General features: G+C 41.0%; 1 protein-coding gene across 2 annotated transcripts in view; it reads left to right on the top strand.

The window, feature by feature from the left end:
- The window catches only part of EPHA6 (EPH receptor A6), an 874,394-nt gene that overhangs the window by 735,379 nt on the left and 117,478 nt on the right, over window positions 1–21,537 (top strand). For both annotated transcript variants that reach the window (XM_036445896.2, XM_045584048.1), the window contains one exon: window positions 8,106–8,315. In XM_036445896.2, the coding sequence (XP_036301789.1) occupies window positions 8,106–8,315 (210 nt within the window). The remainder of the gene's footprint in view (window positions 1–8,105; window positions 8,316–21,537) is intronic.

Genomic DNA, 21,537 nt, shown 5'->3' with positions numbered 1-21,537 from the left:
AAAGTATCATATAACATGGCCAAGTGGAAATTATTCCAGGGATTCAAGGGTGGTTCATCATCCACAAATCAACTAATGTGATACATCACATTAATTTAAAAAAAGTATTGTATAATAATCATATCATCTCCATAGATACAGAAAAACCATTTGACAAAATTCAATATCCATTTATGATTTTTTTTAACTCTCAATAATGTGGGTATAGAGGGAATGTATTTAATATAATAAAGGCCATATATGACAAACCCAGAGCTAACATTATACCCAACTGTGACAAGCTGAAAGCTTTTCCTCTAAGATTAGGAATAAGGCAAAGATACCCATTCTCATCACTTTTGTTCAACATAGTATTGGAAGACATACCCAGAGCAAATAGACAAGAAAAAGAATTAAAAGGCATCCTAATTGTTAAGGAAGCAGTAAAACTGTCTCTATTGTATATATATAGATATATATATATATATATATATATATATATATATATATATATATATACCTAAAGACTCCACACACATACACACACACACACACACACATACACAAAAAGACTTTGGGTTATAAATAAAGCTACAGGATAAAAATCAATGTACAAAAATCAATTGCATTTTTATACACTAACAACAAACTATTTGAAATGAAATACTTAAGTATAAATCTAATAATATATGTACAAGATGTATATGAGGAAAACTACAAGGCTTGTAAGTAAAATCAAAGAACTAAAAAAATTGAGAGATGTTCTATGCTTATGGACAGAGAGACTCAGTTATTAAAATGTCAGTTCTTACTAAATTATCTATAATTTTAGTGCAATCCCAATCAAAATCTCAATAAGTTATTTTGTGGGTATCAACAAGCTGATTCTTAAGTTTTTAGAAGCAAATACCCAGAATGGCTAACACAGTATTGAAGAAGAACAAAGTTGAAGGACTGACACTACCTGACTTCAAGATTTATTATAAAGCTACAGTAATTAAGAAAGTGTGGTGCAGGTGAAAGAATAGACAGATCAATAAAACAGAATAGAGAGCCTATAATAAACATAGTCAACTTGGTTTTGACAGAGGAACAAAGGCAATGCCATGGAGCAAAAATTTGTCTTTTTAACAAATGGTGCTGAAACAATTAGACATCCACATACAAAAAAAAAAAAAAAAGAATCTAGATACAGAACTTTACATTCTTCACAAAAATAAATTCAAACTGGATCACAGGCCTAAATGTAAAAGGAAAAATCATAAAACTTCCAGGAAATAACATAAGAGAAAATCTAGATGACATTGTATGTGCCAGTGGTCAGCAAACTCATTAATCAACAGAGCCCCAGTTTGCTGGCCATGGTATGTGGCAATGACTTTTTAGATAAAGGCACAATCCAATAAAGAAAGAATTAATAAACTGGACTTTATTAAAATTTTAAACTCCCAGTCTATAAAAGGCAATGTCAAGAAAATGAGGAGACAAAGCACAGGCAGGGAGAAAATATTTGCAAATAAAAGCATCTGATAAAAGATAGTTATTCAAAATATACAAAGAGCATTTAAAACTCAAGAAAACAACCTGATTCCATCCCACTCCTAGGAATATATCCCAAGAAACTAGAAACACCAATCAGAAAGGATATATGCACCCCTATGTTCATAGCAGCACAATCTACAATAGCCAGAATTTGGAAACAGCCTAGGTGCCCATCAGCAGATGATTGGATCCAAAAACTATGGTACATCTACACAATGGAATACTATGCTGCCATAAAGAAGAAGGAATTCTCATCATTTGCAGCAACCTGGATGGAATTGGAGAACATCATGCTGAGTGAAATAAGCCAATCAATGAAAGAGAAACACCACATGACCTCACTCATTTGTGGATAATAAAGAGCATTATAAACTGATGAACCAAAAGATAGATATAGAGACAGTAAAGCAACAAGCAGATTGTCAAATTACAGTGGGGAGGGGAGGAGGATCTGGGGGAGATAATAGATCAACCGAAGGACTTGTATACATGCATATAAGTACAACCAATGGACATAAAACTATGGGGAGGGAGGGGATATGGGGGGGGGAAGGGAGGGGGGCAAAAAAAATCATTAAAATATGTTAAAAAAATAAATTAATTAATTAAAAAAAAAACCTGATTAAAAAGAGCCCAAAGACCTTAACAGACACCTCACAAATTAAGATATGTAGATGGCCACTAAGTGCATGAAAAGATCTCCACATCATATATCATCAGGAAATTCAAATTAAAATGAGACACCTTATGTACCTATTAGACTGGCCAAAATCAGTAACTTTGACCCAAATGTTGGTGAGGATGTGGAGCAACAGACACTCTCCATTGCTGGTGGGAATGCAGAATGAAAGATGGTTTGGCAGTTTCTTACAAAACTACACATTCTCTTACCAACCAACCAATGCAGCGATTAACATCTTTAACATCTACTCAAAGAAGTTGAAAACCTATGTGCACATCGGGCTGGCCTGCAGCCATAAACTGCTATAAACATTCTATAACCACAGATGTTTGTAGAAGCTTTAGTTGTAATTACCAAAACTTGGAAAAAAACAAAATGTCCTTCAGTAGGTAAATGAACTGTGATGGGTTCTAACAAGAGGATATCATTCAGCTTCAGCACTGAAAAGAATTGGGCAATCGAGCTCTGAGGAGACATGGGAAAAACTTAAATGCATATTACTAAGTGGAAGAAGCCAATCTGAAAAGGCTACATATTGTATAATTCTAGAAAAGGCAAAACCATCAAAACAGTAAAAACATCAGTGGTTGCAGGATTGGAAGTGGGGGTAAAGAATAGGTGGAACACAACAGATTTTTAGGGCAGTGAAAATTCTCTGATGCTATAAGGGTGGGTACAGGTCATTATACATCTATTCAAACCCATAGAATGTTCAGCATTAACAATGAAGCCTAATGTAAACTTTGGGTGATTATAATGTTTAAGCACATGTTCATCAATTGTAACAAATGTACAATTTGTTTGAGATGTTGATAGTGGGGGAGAATATACATGTCTGTGTGTAAAACGTATATAAGAAATCTCTTATTCTTAATTTTTCTTTGAGTCTAAATTTTAAAAATAGCTGTACTTAAAAAAAAATAACTTTGTGCTTTGTTATTCAGAATAAATAGAAAATGAAATTTCAACCTGGTGTTAAATGATTATTTCTCCTTAAATATAAGGGTTTATGATTTTTCAGAAAAGTGAGAGAATTTTCTGGCTCAAATTATAAAAGCTACATCTATACTAATAATAGAGGAATATGTAAATTGGCTGGGACACCCTCACACAACAACTGAATAGCAGGCTGTATGGGGTGACCAGACCAGCAGGGGGGGCACTGATAGTGGCCAGGCTGGCAGGGGGGGGGGGCAGTTGGGGGAGACCAGGTAGCAGGGCATGGCAGTGCAGGGCAACCAGGCCAGCAGTGGGGGGGAGGGGGCGGTGGCCGCAGTTGGGGATGACCAGGCTGACAAGGGGACAATTAGGGGCATCCAGGCCAAGAAGTGGGGGCAGTTAGGGGCGATCAGGCTAGCAAGGGGGAAGTTGGGGGCTACCAGGCTGACAGGGGTCAGGGACAACCAGGCCAGAAGCAGGGACAGTGAGGGGTGATCAGGCTGGCAGTCAAAGGCACTTAGGGGTGATCAGGCCAGCAGGCGGGGGGAAGTTAGGGGTGACCAGGCTGGCAGCACAGGGGCGTGGCAATTACAGGCGATCAGGCCGGTAGCCAGAGGTCATTAGGGGTGATCAAGCAGGCAGGCAAGTGAGCAGTTAGGAGCCAGTGGTCCTAGATTGTGAGAGAAATTTCTGACTGTCGGTGGGGATTGGGCTGGCCTGCACCCTCTCACAATCTGGAACCCCTCTGGGGATGTCAGAGAGCCAGTTTCAGCCTGATCCCCACAGGCCAGGCCGAGGGACCTCACCGCTGCATAAACCCATGCACTGGCCTCTAGTATGCATATAAGATCTTTGGTTAATCTCTTCCCACCCTTCCATCTGTTCCATGTCTCCATGCATGTGTTCTGAGCATCTGCCTCCTGGTAGTCAGTGCGTGTCATAGTTACCAGTCAAATGGTCAAAGTCGCTTAGGCTTTTATATGCAGCATGTAGATAATTATTATTATTAAAATAAATTAGGGGCTTCTCTGTATTTATATGTGATTTCTCACTACGGCTCTGACTTATTCTATTCTCATTGTACAGATAAGGAAATTGAGGCATCCCTTAGTTTTCAGATGGCCCATTAATGTTACCTACTATGTAGAAATTCTGCATTGACAAGAACTGTGACACCAGGCAACTTCATTTTCTAATAGGCAAAAGAACAACCTCTTGAAATTTAGTGTAATCCTTTCTTGGCCAAAAGAACTTACGCTTTCAATTCCACTCAAAGGCTTTGAGGCTCCTAATAGAAGAGAGGGAGGAAGAGCACATGATAAAAGATACAGATTTCATCTAATAGTACACTGTCTAAGAAGATGGATTGGGAACATAAAGAACTAATAACACCGACCATTTTCTTTGCTAGGTTATCTTTTATACATTAATTATACAGAAGAGCCTGCTTAAGTGGGGACTCTCGCCGTAGAATGTTTCTCTTAAGAGAGGGTTCTTTTCCTTACTCTGCACTTGAGTTGGGTGATGGTATCAGAGTGCTATCAGGGAGATAAGTTGATATAATAAGAAAAAGTTTATTTTATTTGTAGTATAAGCTTATTCATTTAACTGACCAATGAATCATCATTGTATAGGAGTCTGTGGTCTGCTCAAATCATCCCTATGTCTAAGCTACTCTATAGTTTTAAATCAGATATCCATGAAAACTGCTTAACTTTGCAAAATTTAAGATACTCTTATTTATGCTTCTACCACACTGTATAAGGTAATAACACCTATAATCTCTTACTAGATATTAATTTTTAATATCATTCAGAATAAATGACACCTGATGTGTAAAACCAACTTGAGAATTTTTCATGTTTTTCACTAAAGACAACGATCTTCACTAAAGACAACAATCTCCAGATAACTACATAAAACAATATGCATTATTTTTCAACTTAAAACATTTTTATTTTCATTTTCTCTAATATCTAGGTCATATCGATATGACCAGATACTATCTGTATCTGGTCATATTGGTGTACAAATCTTGCACGGATAACAAGAGGATGTTTTTTTTTTCCTTTTTAAAAAATTCTATATTATTTTTAAATCAAGGTGAGAGGAATAAATAATGAGGGATTTTCCTAAACTTGCTTCTTGTTTATGCAATCAATTTTTCATTTTCCTCAGTGATTTTTTTTAACCATATTTCCATTTATCGCACAACTTTCATCCCACCCTCGGTGTTGCCGCCCTTCTGCCCACCTGTATGGCTGGTTCAGAGCCCACAGCTGTGGAAACTGAATTCTATTTTCTTGCTAGTCATTGCTATTACCTTATTTGACTTTATTTCTCTCTTCTTAAAGTTTTTGAAATTATTTTTTCTGCAAGTTGATTTGGTTGGTTTCCTTCTGTCCTTTACCTTTCATCACTTTCAGCTAGATTTTTCTGTCCTTTAAATGTCAAACAAATACATACATTTTGTTATAAACATAATCAATGATCAGCAAACTTGATGCTCACATTCATTAGATCCAGTGAAATAAGTTCAAAGACCATGGCGACCCTGAGCCCCGAGGGTGGCTGCGAAGATGGCCTGCTGGACACTCAGGCGCTGGGCGCCAGTGGGAAGGGAGAGGGGGACAGGGGGGTCGGAGCCCTTCCGGTGCCAGGACTTCCGGGGGGAGGGGCGAAGCACCTGTTGACTCTCCAGGTCAGACTGCATAGCTGTCCTGACTTGGGGGTACGGGGGGGGGGGGGGGGGGGGCAGAAGGGGGGGGGGCAGTTGACACCAGAGACGCTGGTTGAGGCCAAGTAGGAGCCCATGTAAGTTCCCGAGGACCTGCCTGTGGCCATGGCCCTGGCCGTGGCAGAGACAGTGCCCGAGGAGGCCTGGCTCAGGTAGTCCTGAGCGAGCCCCGGCCCAGCGGCCCAGCCTGGAATTGGGCGACTGTGATGTGCCCCTGGGGAGGGGCAGTGTCTGAGTCTGGAGGCCGCACCAGTGCCGGCAGTGCCGGCTTCCTGGAAGAGGAGGGCTCCGACCAGTTCCTGTCCGGACGCCGGGCCCAGGCCCTGGAGCACCTGGAGGCGGCGCAGAGCCCAGCCCGGAGCTGGAGCAGAGCTCCCTGCCCGGCATCGCCCAGTGAGGAGATGGCGGAGCGGGAGCCGGAGGGGGCAGGGCCCCTCTGGGAGCCTGTCAGCCCCGCGGCCGCGTGCTCACAGAGGTGCTGACAGCCCCTTCGCGGTCCTGGACCCTCTCAGGGCGCTGAGCCCCACAGGAAGCAGAGTTGGAGGCGGAAGAGGAAGAGCGGATGTTGCCCGGAAGTCCTCCCTGGAGCACGTGGACACTGAGGAGCTGGACTTCCGGATGGTGATAGGGGAGCAGCCGCAGGACGAGGAGCAGCCCCGGAGCTGGCGAGGCTGCGGCGGTGCGAGGCCCGCTGAGCAGCTGCCCTGCCCACATGGTGCCTGCGAGCTGGGAGGTGGGAGCCCGGAGCCGGAGCCGGGTGAGAAAGAGACACAAGGGCCTGAGGAGGAGCACGGTCTCCTCGTGGGGGCGGCAAAGCGAGAGGGAGGAACCCGCCTTGGGACGAGCACGAAGCCCCGAGGGACGCCATGGGTCCGCTGAGGAGGAGGAAGAAGGTGGCCAGGGAGCAGGAGCCGGTGGCCAGCAGCTGGACCTGGCCCCCTGCCTCTGAAGGCAGGACAAGCTGCAGTCCCTCAGTTCTCGGACAGTTGTGGGGGTCAGGGCCCAGCGGGGCTGCAGCGGGTACTTGACGCCTATGGCAGCCGCCGGGCAAGGGCAGGAGGGCGCTGGCCGAGGCCGAGGCCTGGCTCCCCACGGCTCCGGAGAAGGAAACACAAATGGCCTCAAAGCCGGGAAGATGAGGCGGGGGCTTCGAGGCCAGGACCCGGCCCCAGGAGCCCGCTCCCTGTTTGTCCCGGAAGTGAGCAGATGGATGGATGGATGGACGGATGGAGAGAGGAGGAGGAGGAGGAGGAGGGGGAGGAGGGGGAGGAAAGGGAAGAGGAAAGGGAGGAGGAGGAAGAGGAGGAGGAAGGGAGGAGGAGGAGAGGAGGAGGAAGAGGAGGAGGAGGAAGAGGAAGGGAGGAGAGGAGGAGGAGGAAGGGGAAGGAGGAGGAGGGGAAGGAGGGGGAGGAGGAGGAGGAGGAAGAGGAGGGGGAAGGGGAAGGAGGAGTAGGGGAAGGAGGGGAAGGAGGAGGAGGGAAGAAGGGGGAGGAAGAGAGGGGGAGGGAGAGGAGCTTCTGCAGGACAAGTGGTCCCTGGCCCCTCCAGCTCCACACTGAGCCCTTCCCTCCCATGCGGCCTGGAGGCCACCAGCCGGCGGGCCCCTGGGCAAGGGGCCTGGACTCCGCAGCCCCAGCCGCCGGGCAGGAAGCAGCCGTTCTGTTTGCTGCTTCAGGAGGTCGAGGCCTGCTGGTCCTTGGGCGATGCTTCGGAGGAGGACTCGTTTAACCAAGGTCACTAGCTCCAAACACACCCCCCCTTCCATGGTTTCTAGCGAGAGCGAGTGAGAAGGAGCGAGCAGGGTGCAAGCGATGGCGCCGCTGGGCTGCCGTCTCAGGTCAGATTTGGCAGCCTGCGGGGCAGCCTCAATGAGCTTTATTTGTGCCTGTATCGCTGTGGCAGTACCACAGCTAGGTCTTTTTGAGTTTTTCTACGGACTGATTTTTGTCTTCACCTTCCTCCTCTCCCCCCTCCGCTGCCCCATTCTGGCCTCCCTGTGCCCTGGACCGCAGGCGGGTGGGGGCTTGGCAGGGGCCTCCGGGGAACGTGTTGTAATTGGAACTCTGTGACTTGATATTTGTACTTTGGTTTTGGTAATACCGAGCTTTATTCAATCTGTCAAGTTCTTTTTTAACTAAAAGTAATAATAAATAAGTTCAAAGATTTTATTTAATACCGCACACACACTATATTAAGCCAATGTAAACAATTGTGATTCTCTTTCAGAAACATGATGGCCACTTCACAGTCATCCAGTTGGTGGGTATGCTTCGAGGCATTGCGTCAGGAATGAAGTATCTTTCTGACATGGGTTATGTTCATCGGGACCTAGCCGCTAGGAATATATTGGTCAACAGCAACTTAGTATGCAAAGTCTCTGATTTCGGTCTCTCCCGGGTGCTGGAAGATGATCCAGAAGCTGCTTATACAACAACTGTAAGTTTGCATGTTCTTTTCTAAGATAGCTCGCTTGCTTTTATTGTTTTTAATTTCGTTAGAGTATTTCTGCTTTTGGTTTTCTAATTTTCTGCTTCTGTGTGTCATTTTCCCAATTTAACATCATTATTTAGTTGAAAAAATATTTTCTTTATCTGAGTGCCTGATTTAAAACAAAACCTTTTTATATTTAACTTTTATTTCTTCCATTGTAATTGGGTTTTATTTTAACATATTCCTGAGGTCTGTGCCTTCATACAAATCTGCCTTTGCCTGAGATATTCTTGATGCTTCATAAATTATCTCCTTTAAATGAAGTTTTGTGCATTAAAAAATGGTTCAATCAATTAAGTCGGTGATAGTGACGAGTCAGTGGTTATGAAATGATTTTTTATTTTGCACAGCAAATGCTTTAGAATGATCTGATCATACTTAAAAATGAATAAGATGGGTTTCTCTGGAGATACAAAAGTATACTCTAACTAAACCTTTACTTGAACAATTCTTGGGGAAAATGTGAACAGGAATAAAAGCTAAAACTTCAGAGCCAGGGTGTTGTATGTCAATTATATTAACTTAACTCAAGAATATATTGTTTAAGCATTTCTGATCACCTCAAAACCATTTCATCGCACTGATCATTTCAGTGATTATTTTAAGAGTTTAGTCTCAAAGTCTCTCTTCCGTTATCTTAAAGCTAACAATTTATAGAATTATACTATATTCTGTTACTTTTTAAACAAAACCCTTTCCATTGACTCATTTGATAGCTTTAGTGAGAAATAAGTAAAATTATTCAAGATGTTTTATTCTCTTCTCTTTTTCTAATCTTACACATTATTCTAAAAGACACAAGTCTATTATTTAGTTCCCTTTTACTTCACTTTCTATGAGATTTTTTAAAAATTACATTGTAAAAAAATTACTTCATATTGGATGCAAGTTTAATATTATGAGTGAAAGAGGTTATGCCCTTACCATGTTGGCTTTGTAGAAATGCTCCATATTAATTTATCAGTGATATTTTCATTAATTTCTCCAACAAAGAAATATAGTTCTAAGGAAAATAAATTAATCTCTCAGAGTCTGATGTGTAAGGGAACAGTATCTATTGATCTTTTAATTTGACCAAAAAAAAAAAACCTTCATAAAAATAAGTCTATCAATTGAAAATAAATAATTTATTTTAGAAAAAGCAGTCTTTTCAACTCCATTTTCTAATTGAGAATGTCGTAATTATTTTCTTTTTTTCCAAAGACTTTATTTCTTCTTTTTTATGTTTATAACTGTATAACTTAAAGCAACTTTTCAAGTTATAGAAAATTCATATAAGATTTTTCTCATGCATAATATTTCCAACATTGGAGAATAGTGTTTAAAGTTATATAATTATTATAAAACGTATTTTCAAAATTGTAACAAATACTATCTATAAAAGGAATAAAATAAAATAAGAAATAATACTAGATTCTTTGACTGTATGCTTATATAGATATACTTGAAATCCCTTGTTAATATTTCAACTGGTTTTTAAAAGAAGCTCATAACTAAATTTAGGATACTAATAAAATTGGCACAGTAACCCAAATCTTGAAGTATGTATATGTTTTATTTAGTCAGATTTGACATATATATTCTAGGCATGTTCTCTGTCTGATATGATTACAGAGGCTAAGAAGCCTAATCAGTACTATCTTAATTTAAATTTGACTACAGAATTAAACATCAAATGAAGTAACCAGTATCTTAACACTCTAAAGAATGCTTCTTAAAAGCAATAGATGATGCCTCGATTAAGAAAAGTCCCTGGATTTAACAGGTATCAATTGAACAGTAAATAATGTAATCAAGCACATTTTTTTAAAATTTCAGAAATACCTAACTGTTAGGGGGCCCGGGGGTACTAAATATCGACGTTTAATGAACATGGACATTCACTACTTACAATGGCAGAGCTCTTGCCTTCATGAGCTTACCCTTTGACAGGACAGAAAGACTGATGCTTCCTTGCATTAATTATGTCATAAAGGTCTGAAAAATAAGTATGGAAGTACGAAAAAAGCAGAGGTCTGGAGAAGGCATCACAAAAAAAATAAAATTTGAACCATATATTAAAAGATTTCATTAGGCAGAGAATTGGGGGAGAGGTCCAGAGAGAGGAAATAAAAAGCTTTGTAAATTTGGGGAAGTAAATAGCCACGCTGATGAAACCATGGACCATTTGGAAGAGGATGAGGAACAGTGCAGGGGTCAGGTTGTGAAGGTGGTTGGATGGTACTTCAAGAAATATTGAGGTTTTTCTATAGCAAGAGGTAGACATTGATTGATTTAAATAGGAGAATAACAAAATGCATGCATGTCTTAGAAGATATTATTGACAATAGTGTGAAAAAAGAAAGGGAATGGGGAGGAGATGAAGGACAGAAGGACTGGTAACTAGGAGACTGGTTAAGGCCTTCCTGCTATGGCTCAGAAAGACTATATGGACTTAAGTCATAGGTATTTCTGTCTCCACATAATGCCAGATTGAGCATTGGCATACTGCTGAAATTGTGTGTAAAACTTTTAGGACTTCATATAAATATAGTTAGGCCCCAAATATTTTTATTTCCTGTTAAAAAATAAAATGAAGTGGTTAAAAAACTGCCTAGTGAAGATATATCTCAATTTGAGCAAATCCTGAGTAATAAAATACAAAAGAAGAATGATCATTTCTTTGAAAACGATTCTTTGTTTTATAAAAAACATTTATAGCAAGCCTCATTGATATGTTTTTTAAAGTATGACTTCATTTTTTAAAGTTATGTGTCTTAGAACATATCTTTTACCCAAAATTATTTGATTTTTTTCTCTTGCTGTGTAAGTGTAATTGCTATTTCCTCATTATTTATAAATGGTTTTATGGTCTGTGTTAAGAATGGTTAGAAGGTAAGGGAGGAAAGTGGAGGGTTTTTAAATCAGGAAGACATGGATAAAGATTTTTTTTTTTTTATCTTCAGGAGAGTAATTCTTAGAACAGTATGCAACATGGACATTTTCCATTAAGATGACTTGACCAATTTAGAGAGCCACTTATCACAGCAAAGAGCAGTAAGAACTGGTTAAAAGACAGGCTAAAAGTGGTCTCTCCCTCCCAGGAGCTTGCCTGTGCCGTCCCCTCCCCCCACAGGCAAGCATTTCTTAAACTCTATAGGACCCCCTGAGGCTTACAACCAGGACAGCAGTGGGTAGCTGTAGCTCATCCTGGGCAAACCTCCTGAACCTGTCCCCATGGCCCTCTTTCTCTGATTTCTTAATGAGCCAAAGCAGACCAGCCTAGGCTCATTTCCCAGCCCTTTCTTTTTTATTTTTCTTTAAAATATATTTTTACTAGGGGCCTGGTGCAAGAAATTTGTGCATGGGGTAGGAGAAGGGAGAGTCCCTCACCCCAACCTGTTCCCTCTCCAATTAGGGAATCCTCAGGGGATGTCCTACTGACGGCTTAGGCCTGTACCCTGTGGTTCTATGCTCTCTGCAGACCTGCCTGCTTGATACCACCACAGGCCTGGTGTCTGCTCTCTGTGGGGGCCTGCTTGCCCTTGGCTGCTGGGGCCAGGGGCAAGCAGGGCCCTGCTGTCTGCTCGTTCACTGCAGGGGACTGCTTGCCCCTAGTTGTCACAGTCTGCTATTTGCTCACTTGCTGCAAGGGACGTTCCTGCCCCACCCCTGGCCACTTGCGCGTGTGCTGGCTCAAAGCACCTGGGTCCTGGGGATGTTCCCGCCTCACCCCCGGCTGCTCCACATCTGCATGCGTAGGCCTGGAGTACCCGGGGTTCATTCCAGGACACTGGCTGTTCTAGGCCTATACACAGGCCTGCAGGCTTAGAGCTGCTTGGATCCCAAGGATGTCTGTCCTCAGGACGCAAGCTGCTTGGCGCCAGCACAGGCAAGCAGCTACCCTGCCCCCAGCTACTCTGCACCTGCATATGCAAATTAAACCACCATCTTTGTTGGGTTAATTTACATACTCCTAATTGGCTGGTGGGCATTGCAGAAGTACAATCAATTTGCATATTTCTCTTTTATTAGTATAGATTGATTTCAGAGAAGAAGAGATAGAAACATCAATGATGAGAGAGAATCATTGATCAGCTGCCTCCTTTACACCCTCCGGGGATTGAGCCTGCAATCTGGGCATGTGCCCTTGACCAGAATCGAACCCAGGACCCTTCAGTCTACAGACCAATACTCTATCCATTGAGCCAAACCAGCTAGGGCTCCAAGCTCTTTCTTCTTTTACATCTCAGCTTTAATAAGCATCCTCTAAACTTTAAAAAAATAAATAAAATAGGCCGAAACCAGTTTGGCTCAATGGATAGAGCGTCAGCTTGGGGACTGAAAGGTCCCTGGTTCAATTCCAGTCAAGGGCATGTACCTTGGTTGCGGGCATATCTCCAGTAGGGGTTGTGCAAGAAGCAGCTAATCAATGACTCTCATCGATGTTTCTAACTCTCTATCCCTCTCCCTTCCTCTCTGTACAAAATCAATAAAATATATATTTAAATTAATTAATTAATTAATTAATTAATTAAATAAAATTAAAGATAAACTGGAAAGATGGGGTGACCAGTATGAGTCCAGTACTTTTTATTATACTGAACTGGTCAGTCAGTATGTGGCAAATAAACAGAACAGCCTTTGGAGCCAGAGGCTGAAAGAGATGTGACAAGACAGATTACTCTGCTGATATGAGTCCATTAGCACCCTACTTAGAAGACATACATGTAATAAACATAAATGTATTATTTACACTAGAGACCCAGTACATGAAATTCATGCAATCCTGGTGGGATCAGGCCTAAACTGGCAGTCGGACATCCCTCTCACAATCCAGAACTGCTGGCTCCCAACTGCTCGCCCGCCTGCCTGCCTAATTGCCCCTAATCACTTTTGCTTGCCAGCCTGGTAAACCCTGTACTACAATACATTGAGCCTTTGCAAAGGGACCTTAAGAACTGGTAATGACATGAAAACTAAGAAATGTGCACTGTGGGCTAAATACAGAAAAAATCTCACAAAAATAGGGTCTAGCTGAGGACTAGGCCTTGCTTTTACATGCCACTTCTATGAAAACATACCACTTAGCAGGGGGAAATTGGTGAATGGTTATGAACCACAGCTAATGATACATATATAATAAGCAACATGTGGCTAATTTAATCTGCATGTAATTTGCTGAGTTTGGATTGTTCTTTGTTTAATATCGTCTCCTATCTTTATAGGTTATAATTTCGATGCTAGGAAATCTCTTCCTCTTCTGAATCTGTCACACTTTTCAATGGAGAGCTGCTTTCTATCCTTTTGCAGAGCTGGGACTCTAAGTAGCCCGACTTAAATATAAAGCTTCTTTGCTCAAAAATAGAAAAAAATGAGGTCTTACTTACCTAAAATATATATTGAAAGATGTGTTATGGCTCACACATATACAATATATTTAAGTTTTATTTAAAATACAATGCCAGCTGCTGTTTAGATTTCTAAAAGTTGGAATAATTCATTTTCTTATATTTTAAAGATCAAAACAAAATGGAAGAATCAGTATATCACCATATCTGCTAGAAATTAAGATTTGATTCTGACTTTCAGTTGTGTTCATTTTCTGTTACCCAAGGCGAATTTTGATTTTTCATTTGACAACAGCAATTCCATACAAGTACTTTGAAATCCAGAACTTCATATTGGTAACACATAATGTTCATAATTACAGTTCTGTTAACTTAGTGGTCTATTTATTTTGCATTCATAAAACTTCTTCCAAGCTCCAACTCTTAACCTCCTCTATTCTACATAAAGTATGAGAAAAGTCAAATCTCCTGTAATCTAAAAAAGCATAGTCTATATTCAATATGTAGTTAATTATCCTACCTTATAAAAGACTAATATGCAAATTAACCATCACTCTGCTCAAGCCATGCCCACCAGCCATGCCCACCAGCCGATTAGAGTGAGTATGCAAATTAACCCCAACCAAGATGGCTGCAGCCACAGAGAGCAGTTAGAGGCTTGGGTTTCCCCAGCAATAAAGGAAGCCAAGCTTTCCACCTGCCCTGGCCGGCCTAGGCCTCCACTCAAGGATATAAAGTTTCAATTATGGAAGGTAAAGAAATCCAAACAGAAATGGCTACAGCCATGGGGCAAGCAGGAGTCTTGGCTCTGCTCCAAGTTAAAAAGTTTTAATTGTAGAAGGTAAATAAATTCCAGATACCAGGGCCTCTGCTTGGGTTACCAGGGGGTGTAGCCAGCCTGCAAACCACCACAGGCCCCTTGCCCGGCCACCCCACATCCCAAGGGAACCCCTACCCTGATCTGGGACACTCTTCAAGGCAAACCAGCTGGCCCCCACCCATGCACCAGGCCTCTATCCTATCTAATAAAAGAGTAATATGCAGATTGACCACACAAAATGGCTGCCCCCATGTGGTCAAAGATCCTGCCCCTATGTGGACACAAGATTGCCACCACAAGATGGCCAGCAGGAGAAGGCAGTTGGGAGGCACCAGGCCTGTAAGGAAGGGCAGTTGGAGGTGATCAACCTTGCAGGGGTGGGCAGTTAGGGATGGCCAGGCCGGCAGAGGAGGGAAGTTAGGGGCAAACAGGCTTGCAGGGGAGCAGTTAGACATCAGGCTGGCATGGGAGTGGTTAGGGGGTGATCAGGCTGGCAGATAGAAGCGGTTAGGAGCAATCAGAAAGGCAGGCAGGTGAGCAGTTGGGAGCTTGCAGTACTGGATATGTGAGAGGAATGTCCAATTGCCCATTTACCAGGGGTGGGGGGGCAGATTGGAGAGGGTGCAGGCTGGGCTGAGCGACACCCCCAGCCCCGTGCATGAATTTCGTGCACCGGGCCTTTAGTCCTATATAATAAAAGGCTAATATGCAAATTGTCCCCTCAGGAGTTCAACTGGGAGACTGGAAGTTTGATCACTTGCTATGACATGTGCTGACCACCAGTGGGTAGTACAGAACATGGCAGACTACCAGCTGCAACAGCAGAGTGCTGAGAGAGCAATGGAAGGAGGAGGTGTGGGGAGGCTGGGAGGCAGGGAACCACATGGTAATGGTGCATGGGCGGTGAGGAAAGGAGGAGCCAGGGAGGTGAAGAACTTGATTGGCCCTGATCACTGGCCAGGCCTACAGACCCTGCCTGTGCATGAATTTCAGAGACCAGGCCTCTAATAGCAAATAATGGAGCAACAGAAGGAGGACATATTTACATGTGCATTTCAAAGTTGGAGAAAGATCTGAGCAACCTTCTTTCTTTACCTAATTTAAGTGTTTATAAACTGGCCTTGTGAGTCAGTCTTCATTTCACTGCCTCTGCATCCCCAGGTCGGTTCCTTCTCCAGACCCTGAGAAGCAGCTGTGCAGGAGACCAGCACTGCTCTGCAGAGGGCTCACCTTCAGGCGGATGATTTTGTAAAAATATTTTAAGGGAAATAGAGCAGGCGTGCAAGAGCAGAATTACTTTTCCAGAAAAGAAGGCAATCCAGTCTTGATAACATATTCACCATGTCCAGTGTACAATAAGAAATTAATACACTTGCAAAGAAACTAGAAAGCAGCTTCCACATGGAAATAATTCAGTTGATAGAAACTGAGATGGCTCAATTATTGGATTTAAAATATAAAGGCATGCCAGCAGTTATTATGAGTAAGTTTAAAGTCTTGATGGAAAATATGGATTTAATGGTTGAAAAATAAGGGAATCTCTTAAAAATGACCTAAAGGAAATTTTAGGAGTAAAATGTACAACACTTGAAATGAAAAATCCAAAGAACCCCAATACCAGAAAAGAGTTGCAACAAATAAAAGATACCACATCTATAAAAAGAGAGTTGGTAGAGAAAATAGAAGGAAAAAACTATATTGAGGATATTGAAAATTTGACTTTTAAAAGAAGTGAAATAGTTAAACTCAGTAGCAAATTAGACCAAAGTAAAGACTACACTACTAATCAAGGTAAGAAATTGTCCTTGGATGATTCACAAAATCACAAAATTCTAGAAAATATGGAAGAAGCTGTAAGTAATACAGATGGCACAGGTAGAAAGTGCAACATTCATATAGAAATTACAGGAAAAGATGAGGGGGAAGAGGATGTATTAGTCAAATAAACAAGAGAGGAAAACATCCCTCAGAACTTCAAAAATAAAGTTCTAAAAGACTCAAAAGAAGATGGAGCAGCTGAAGCCAGTTTGGCTGAGAGGTGGAGCACCGGTCTGCGGACTGAAAGGTCCCAGGTTCGATTCCGGTCAGGGGCATGTACCTTGGTTGCAGGCACATCCCCAGTAGGGGGTGTGCAGGAGGCAGCTGGTTGATGTTTCTCTCTCGTCGATGTTTCTCTCTCATCAACGTTTCTAGCTCTCTGTCTCTCTCCCTTTCTCTCTGTTAAAAATCAATAAAATATATTTTAAAAAGAAGGAGAAGGAGAAGAAGAAGGAGCAATACTAACATTGGCAGCAGACTTTTCATCAGCAACACTGGACATTAGTAAGCAATGGAGTAATGTCTTCAACATTCTGAGGGAAAATTATTTTGAACCAAAAATTTTATGCCAAGTTAAGCTAGCATTTAAATGTGATGATAAAATCAAGACTTTTTCAGACATGCAAAGCCTCAGAAGTTTATCAGCAAAAAATCTTTTATGAAAGAATTACTGAAAGGGGAACTCCCAGAAAATGAAAACAGGAAGAAAGGAGAACGAAGATATGGGATTCAAGAAAAAATGAACAAAACTCTAATAGCCTCTAAGTATGATCTGTGGCAGCAACCAGTGATGGCTTGAGCTTTCTATTTACTAAAGAGGTAAAGGTTGCTGAGCCAGAGGAAGTAAAAAGCTTAGAGACTCACGAGGAAGAGGCTTCTGAGTCTAAAGAAAAAGAAGCCCTGGAGGAGGAAGATGTCTCAGAGCTAGAAGAGGAAGAAGAGGCTTTAGATTTGGAGGAGGGAGAAGAGGCTTCAGGGCTGGAGCAAGAGTCTTCTGATTTGGAGGAGGGAGGAGAGATCTCAGAGCTAGGGGAGGAGGAAGAGGTTTCAGAGTTGGATCAAGGGGATGAGTCTTTGGGACCGGAGGAAGAAAAGGCCTCAGAATTATGTAACAAACAGAACTCAAACTTGCAGTATTATACTATGGCATGTGGAGTTGAAATAAACAGTGAGGAATTAGATAGTAATTTTACTGAAGAGGAAGACTGTTATGAGCTACAGGAGGGAGAAAGCTCAGAGTGGAAAAGGGAACTGTACTTACCATGGCCATAAGAAGAGGAGTCTGAAGTAGAAGAGACTACCTCCCACACTGAAGAAAAAGAGGCCTCACTTTTACTTAAAGAACTTCGCAGTTCTTACTTGGCTTCAGATTCTGAGGAGAAAAGATTGGTGAAACATAAGCTAACATCTAAAGAAACAGACTTGCTACAAGAAACAGAAGAGAATTTTAGGAGAAGTGTAATTAATTCATTCATAGAGATACAAGAGGAGATTAGAGATATTAAAAATTACCATCCTGGAAATAAAAAACCATCTACACTGAGTGTTAGAATAGACATACTTAAAGAGAAAATAAATAATCTAGAAGATCGATTTGAAGACTTCTCTAAGGATACAAGGCAAATGGCCCAACAGATAATAATAAAAGAACAAATAAGAGATGTAGAGGATAGATCCAGAAGCTCAAACATCCATTTGATAGGAATTCCAGAAAAAGATAATAAAGGGAATGGAGCAGAGGAAATAATTAAGGAAATAATTGAAGAAAACTTTGCGGAGCTAAATAAAAGGTCAGGTCTGGACATTGTCAGTGCCTTTCGAGTACCTAGTAAAATAGATGAAAAGAGACCCACTCCTAGACATATCTTGGTGAAATTTGATAATTTCGGTGATAGAGAAAAACTCATCACTGCTTTTGAAAAGGAAAAAGAGGTAACCTACTGAGGAAGAAGAATCAGAATGACAGCACACTTATCATTGAATACTATGGATGCTAGAAGTCAATGGGGCAGTATCATAAAAGGTCTGCATGAAAAAGGCTTTAAACCTAGAATCTTATATCCAGCCAAATTGGCATTTGATTTTGAGGGTCAAACAAAGGTATTTTTTTATATTGAAGAATTCAGAAAGTTTATTTCTTATATACCCTCTTTGAAAGAATCACTGGAGGATATATTTTAGCAATCTAGGGTCAGTATAAACACATATAATATATTTTTTCCCCACACCCAAAAATCAAGGAAAACTAAAATACCACAATTTTATCCAACAAAAGATTGACAGTTAATGGTATACTTGGGGATGAGGAGAAAGGAAGATTACAAATAGTGCCTTCATGTTGGTAAATTTAAGGGGTGTATTAAAATTATCACTTATCATACGGTGAATCTTAAATCTTAATTAAACTATTTTCCTTTCAATATATATTTGCTTATTAAATGGTTTTTTTTTTCTGGTTAAAAAACAAATCAAAACAAAAACAAACAAACAAAAACCTGGCCTGACTTTTGACATGAATTTTTAAGTCTTAAGACACCTAAGTTGAAAAATAAATATTTTTAATAAAAGTGAGATAAAGATTATTTTATATCATTCTGTCTTTAAGTACTTTAACATAAGTAATTGAGATTTGCCTAGAGATCACATTTAATCTACTATTTAAACATACTCAGAATTTTCACTCATTCTTGTCTCATTTAAATAAAAGTGTTAACCAAAAACAAAAATAGAAAAAAAAAAACAGTTCTCACTTGACAGACTATAATAATAATTAATCAAAATGAGTCAAATATATAGATCATTATAATGAGCTGAAAAAGAAATTGATATGCCAATATTAAGTTTCCTAATTTCAAAAGAAAAAATTATCCTTAACCAGTAAGTAGATTAATTCATGAGAAGAAAACCTGACAGTTTTTACTTCCCTCTGTCAATATAAACTTTTTTAAAGGAAATTTTTATTATCTAATATATAAAAGCTATATTCTCAGAAATTAATGTCTCCACACTTTGAACACAAATGCCAGAAAACAAAACCACAACAATAGAGATGAAAGAACAACAAAGCTTTATACTAAACCAGAGAAAATATATGTTAAATGCAAAGCAAGAGTCATCTTCAATTACTGTTCAAGAGGTAAACACCATATACACCAGCGAGGACAACCTTAAAAGTAGCAGGAGAAAAGCAGTTAGTTACATAGGAGGGATCTCCCATAAGGCTATCAGCTGATTTGTCAACTTTATAGACCAGAAAGGGTTGGCACAAAAAATTTAAAGCCATGAAAAGCAAGAGCCATCCTTGACCAATTTTCTCAATGGTTAGAGCACCGTACAATGAACTGAAGAGTCATGAGTTTGGTTTCAATTAAAGGCACATAACTGGGTTGCAGGTTCAATCCCTGGCCCTGGTCAGGGTTCATACAGGAAGCAACCAATCAATGTGTCTCTCTCACATCCATTTTTTTTGTCTTTCTCTCCTCTTCCCTCCCTTCCTTCCACTCTCTCTAAAAAGCAATGGGAAAAATATCCTTGGGTGAGAATTAACAAAAACAAAAACAAAAAAGCAAGGACCTACAGTCAATATTACTCTACCCAGAAAAGCTATCATTTAGAATTGAAAGACAGATAAAGAGCTTCTCAGACAAGAAAAGGCTCAAGGAGTTCATCACCACCAAACTGTATTACATGAAATATTAGAGTATTCTTTAAAAAAAAATTATTGATTTCAGAGAGGAAAGGAAAGGGAAAGAATCATTGATCGGCTGCCTCCTGCACGTCCCCCTGCTAGGGATGGAACCCGCAACCTGGGCATGTACCCTTGACTGGAATTGAGCCTGGGACCCTTCAGTCCACAAGCCAATGCTGTATCCACTGAGCCAAACAGGCTAGAACTTAAAGAATATTCTTGAAGTAGACAAAGAAGAAGGGGAAAGAGAAAAAGATATAGATAATAAAATGACAATAAATACCTACCTGTCAACAATTACTTAAATGCAAGTGGAATAAATGCTCCAATCAAAAGGCATATGATGACTGCATAGATAACAAAACAAAAATGTTATATATGCTGTCTACAAAAGACTAAAATCAAGACACACATAGACTAAAAATAAAGGGATGAAAAAAGGTATTTCAAGAAAATAAAAAGAAAGCAAAACAAAAAAGCTGGGGTAGCAACACTTATACCAGACAAAATAGACTTTAAAACAGGCTATAACAAGGGGCAAAGAAGGATCCAGCAACTCCACTTCTAGGTATTTATTCAAAGAAATCTAAAACACTAAATTGAAAAGACATATACATCCAGATATTCATTGCAGCATTATTTATATTTAGAGGCCCAGTGCCCTAAAGTTAGTGCACTGGGCGGGGGGAGGGGGTCCCTCAACCTGACCTGCCCCCTCTCATAGTCTGGGAGCCCTCCCGGGATGTCCTATTGATGGCCTAGGCCCGCTAAGCCACAGTCTGGCCTCCCTCTGCAGGAGGCAACCAGCCAACCAGATATATACATACTTTTCTGGAGGCAAGTATTTATTTCTTTCCTTCCTTATTTCTTTCCTCTTTGGTTAGGGAATAGGGGACTAAAAGGTAGAGACAGAACTGTGGCCAGGCCTGGGGCTTTTATAGTCAGCAGAAAGAGGGAGAGGGCTGAGGAAAGTCTAGACTAGGGGTGTCGAACTCAATCAGAGAAGGGGCCAAAATCTAAAATCCAGCCTAAATCGCGGGCCGAATGGTTTACTGAACAGTCATAAACTGTCATTGTGATGGAAACGCAGCGGAGTGCAGTGATGACAGCGTTGTCCTCCCTTTCTCCAGGCCCCTCCCTCTGTTCTTCCTTGTCATGGTGGACGCTCAGCCTTGGGCCAATGGGAGCCCAGCAGCATTGGTCTTCACTTCTCAGCTGAATGTACAGATGCCTCACATTCCAAGCAGGCTGATTTCAAGCGGCTAAAGCACTAAGAATTCACGGCTCCTGGCCTGTCCCCTCTCAGTTTCCTCCTTGGGTCCCTTGCAGACTTTCTTGTCATTACCATCTGGCCTGCATAGTTTCTGTTGAAAAATCAGCTGACAGTCATATGGGTGCTCCCTTGTAGCTAACTAACTGTTTTTCTATTGCTGCTTTTAATATTCTCTCTGTATCTTTTGCTCTTGGCATTTTAATTATGATGTGTCTTGGTTTGGTCCTCTTTGGATTCCT

Source organism: Pipistrellus kuhlii, unplaced genomic scaffold, assembly GCF_014108245.1.
Source record: "Pipistrellus kuhlii isolate mPipKuh1 unplaced genomic scaffold, mPipKuh1.p scaffold_m20_p_2, whole genome shotgun sequence".
NCBI lineage: Eukaryota > Metazoa > Chordata > Mammalia > Chiroptera > Vespertilionidae > Pipistrellus > Pipistrellus kuhlii.
The sequence above is the reverse complement of the archived record's forward strand: the minus strand, read 5'-3'. Positions and strand labels throughout refer to the sequence as shown.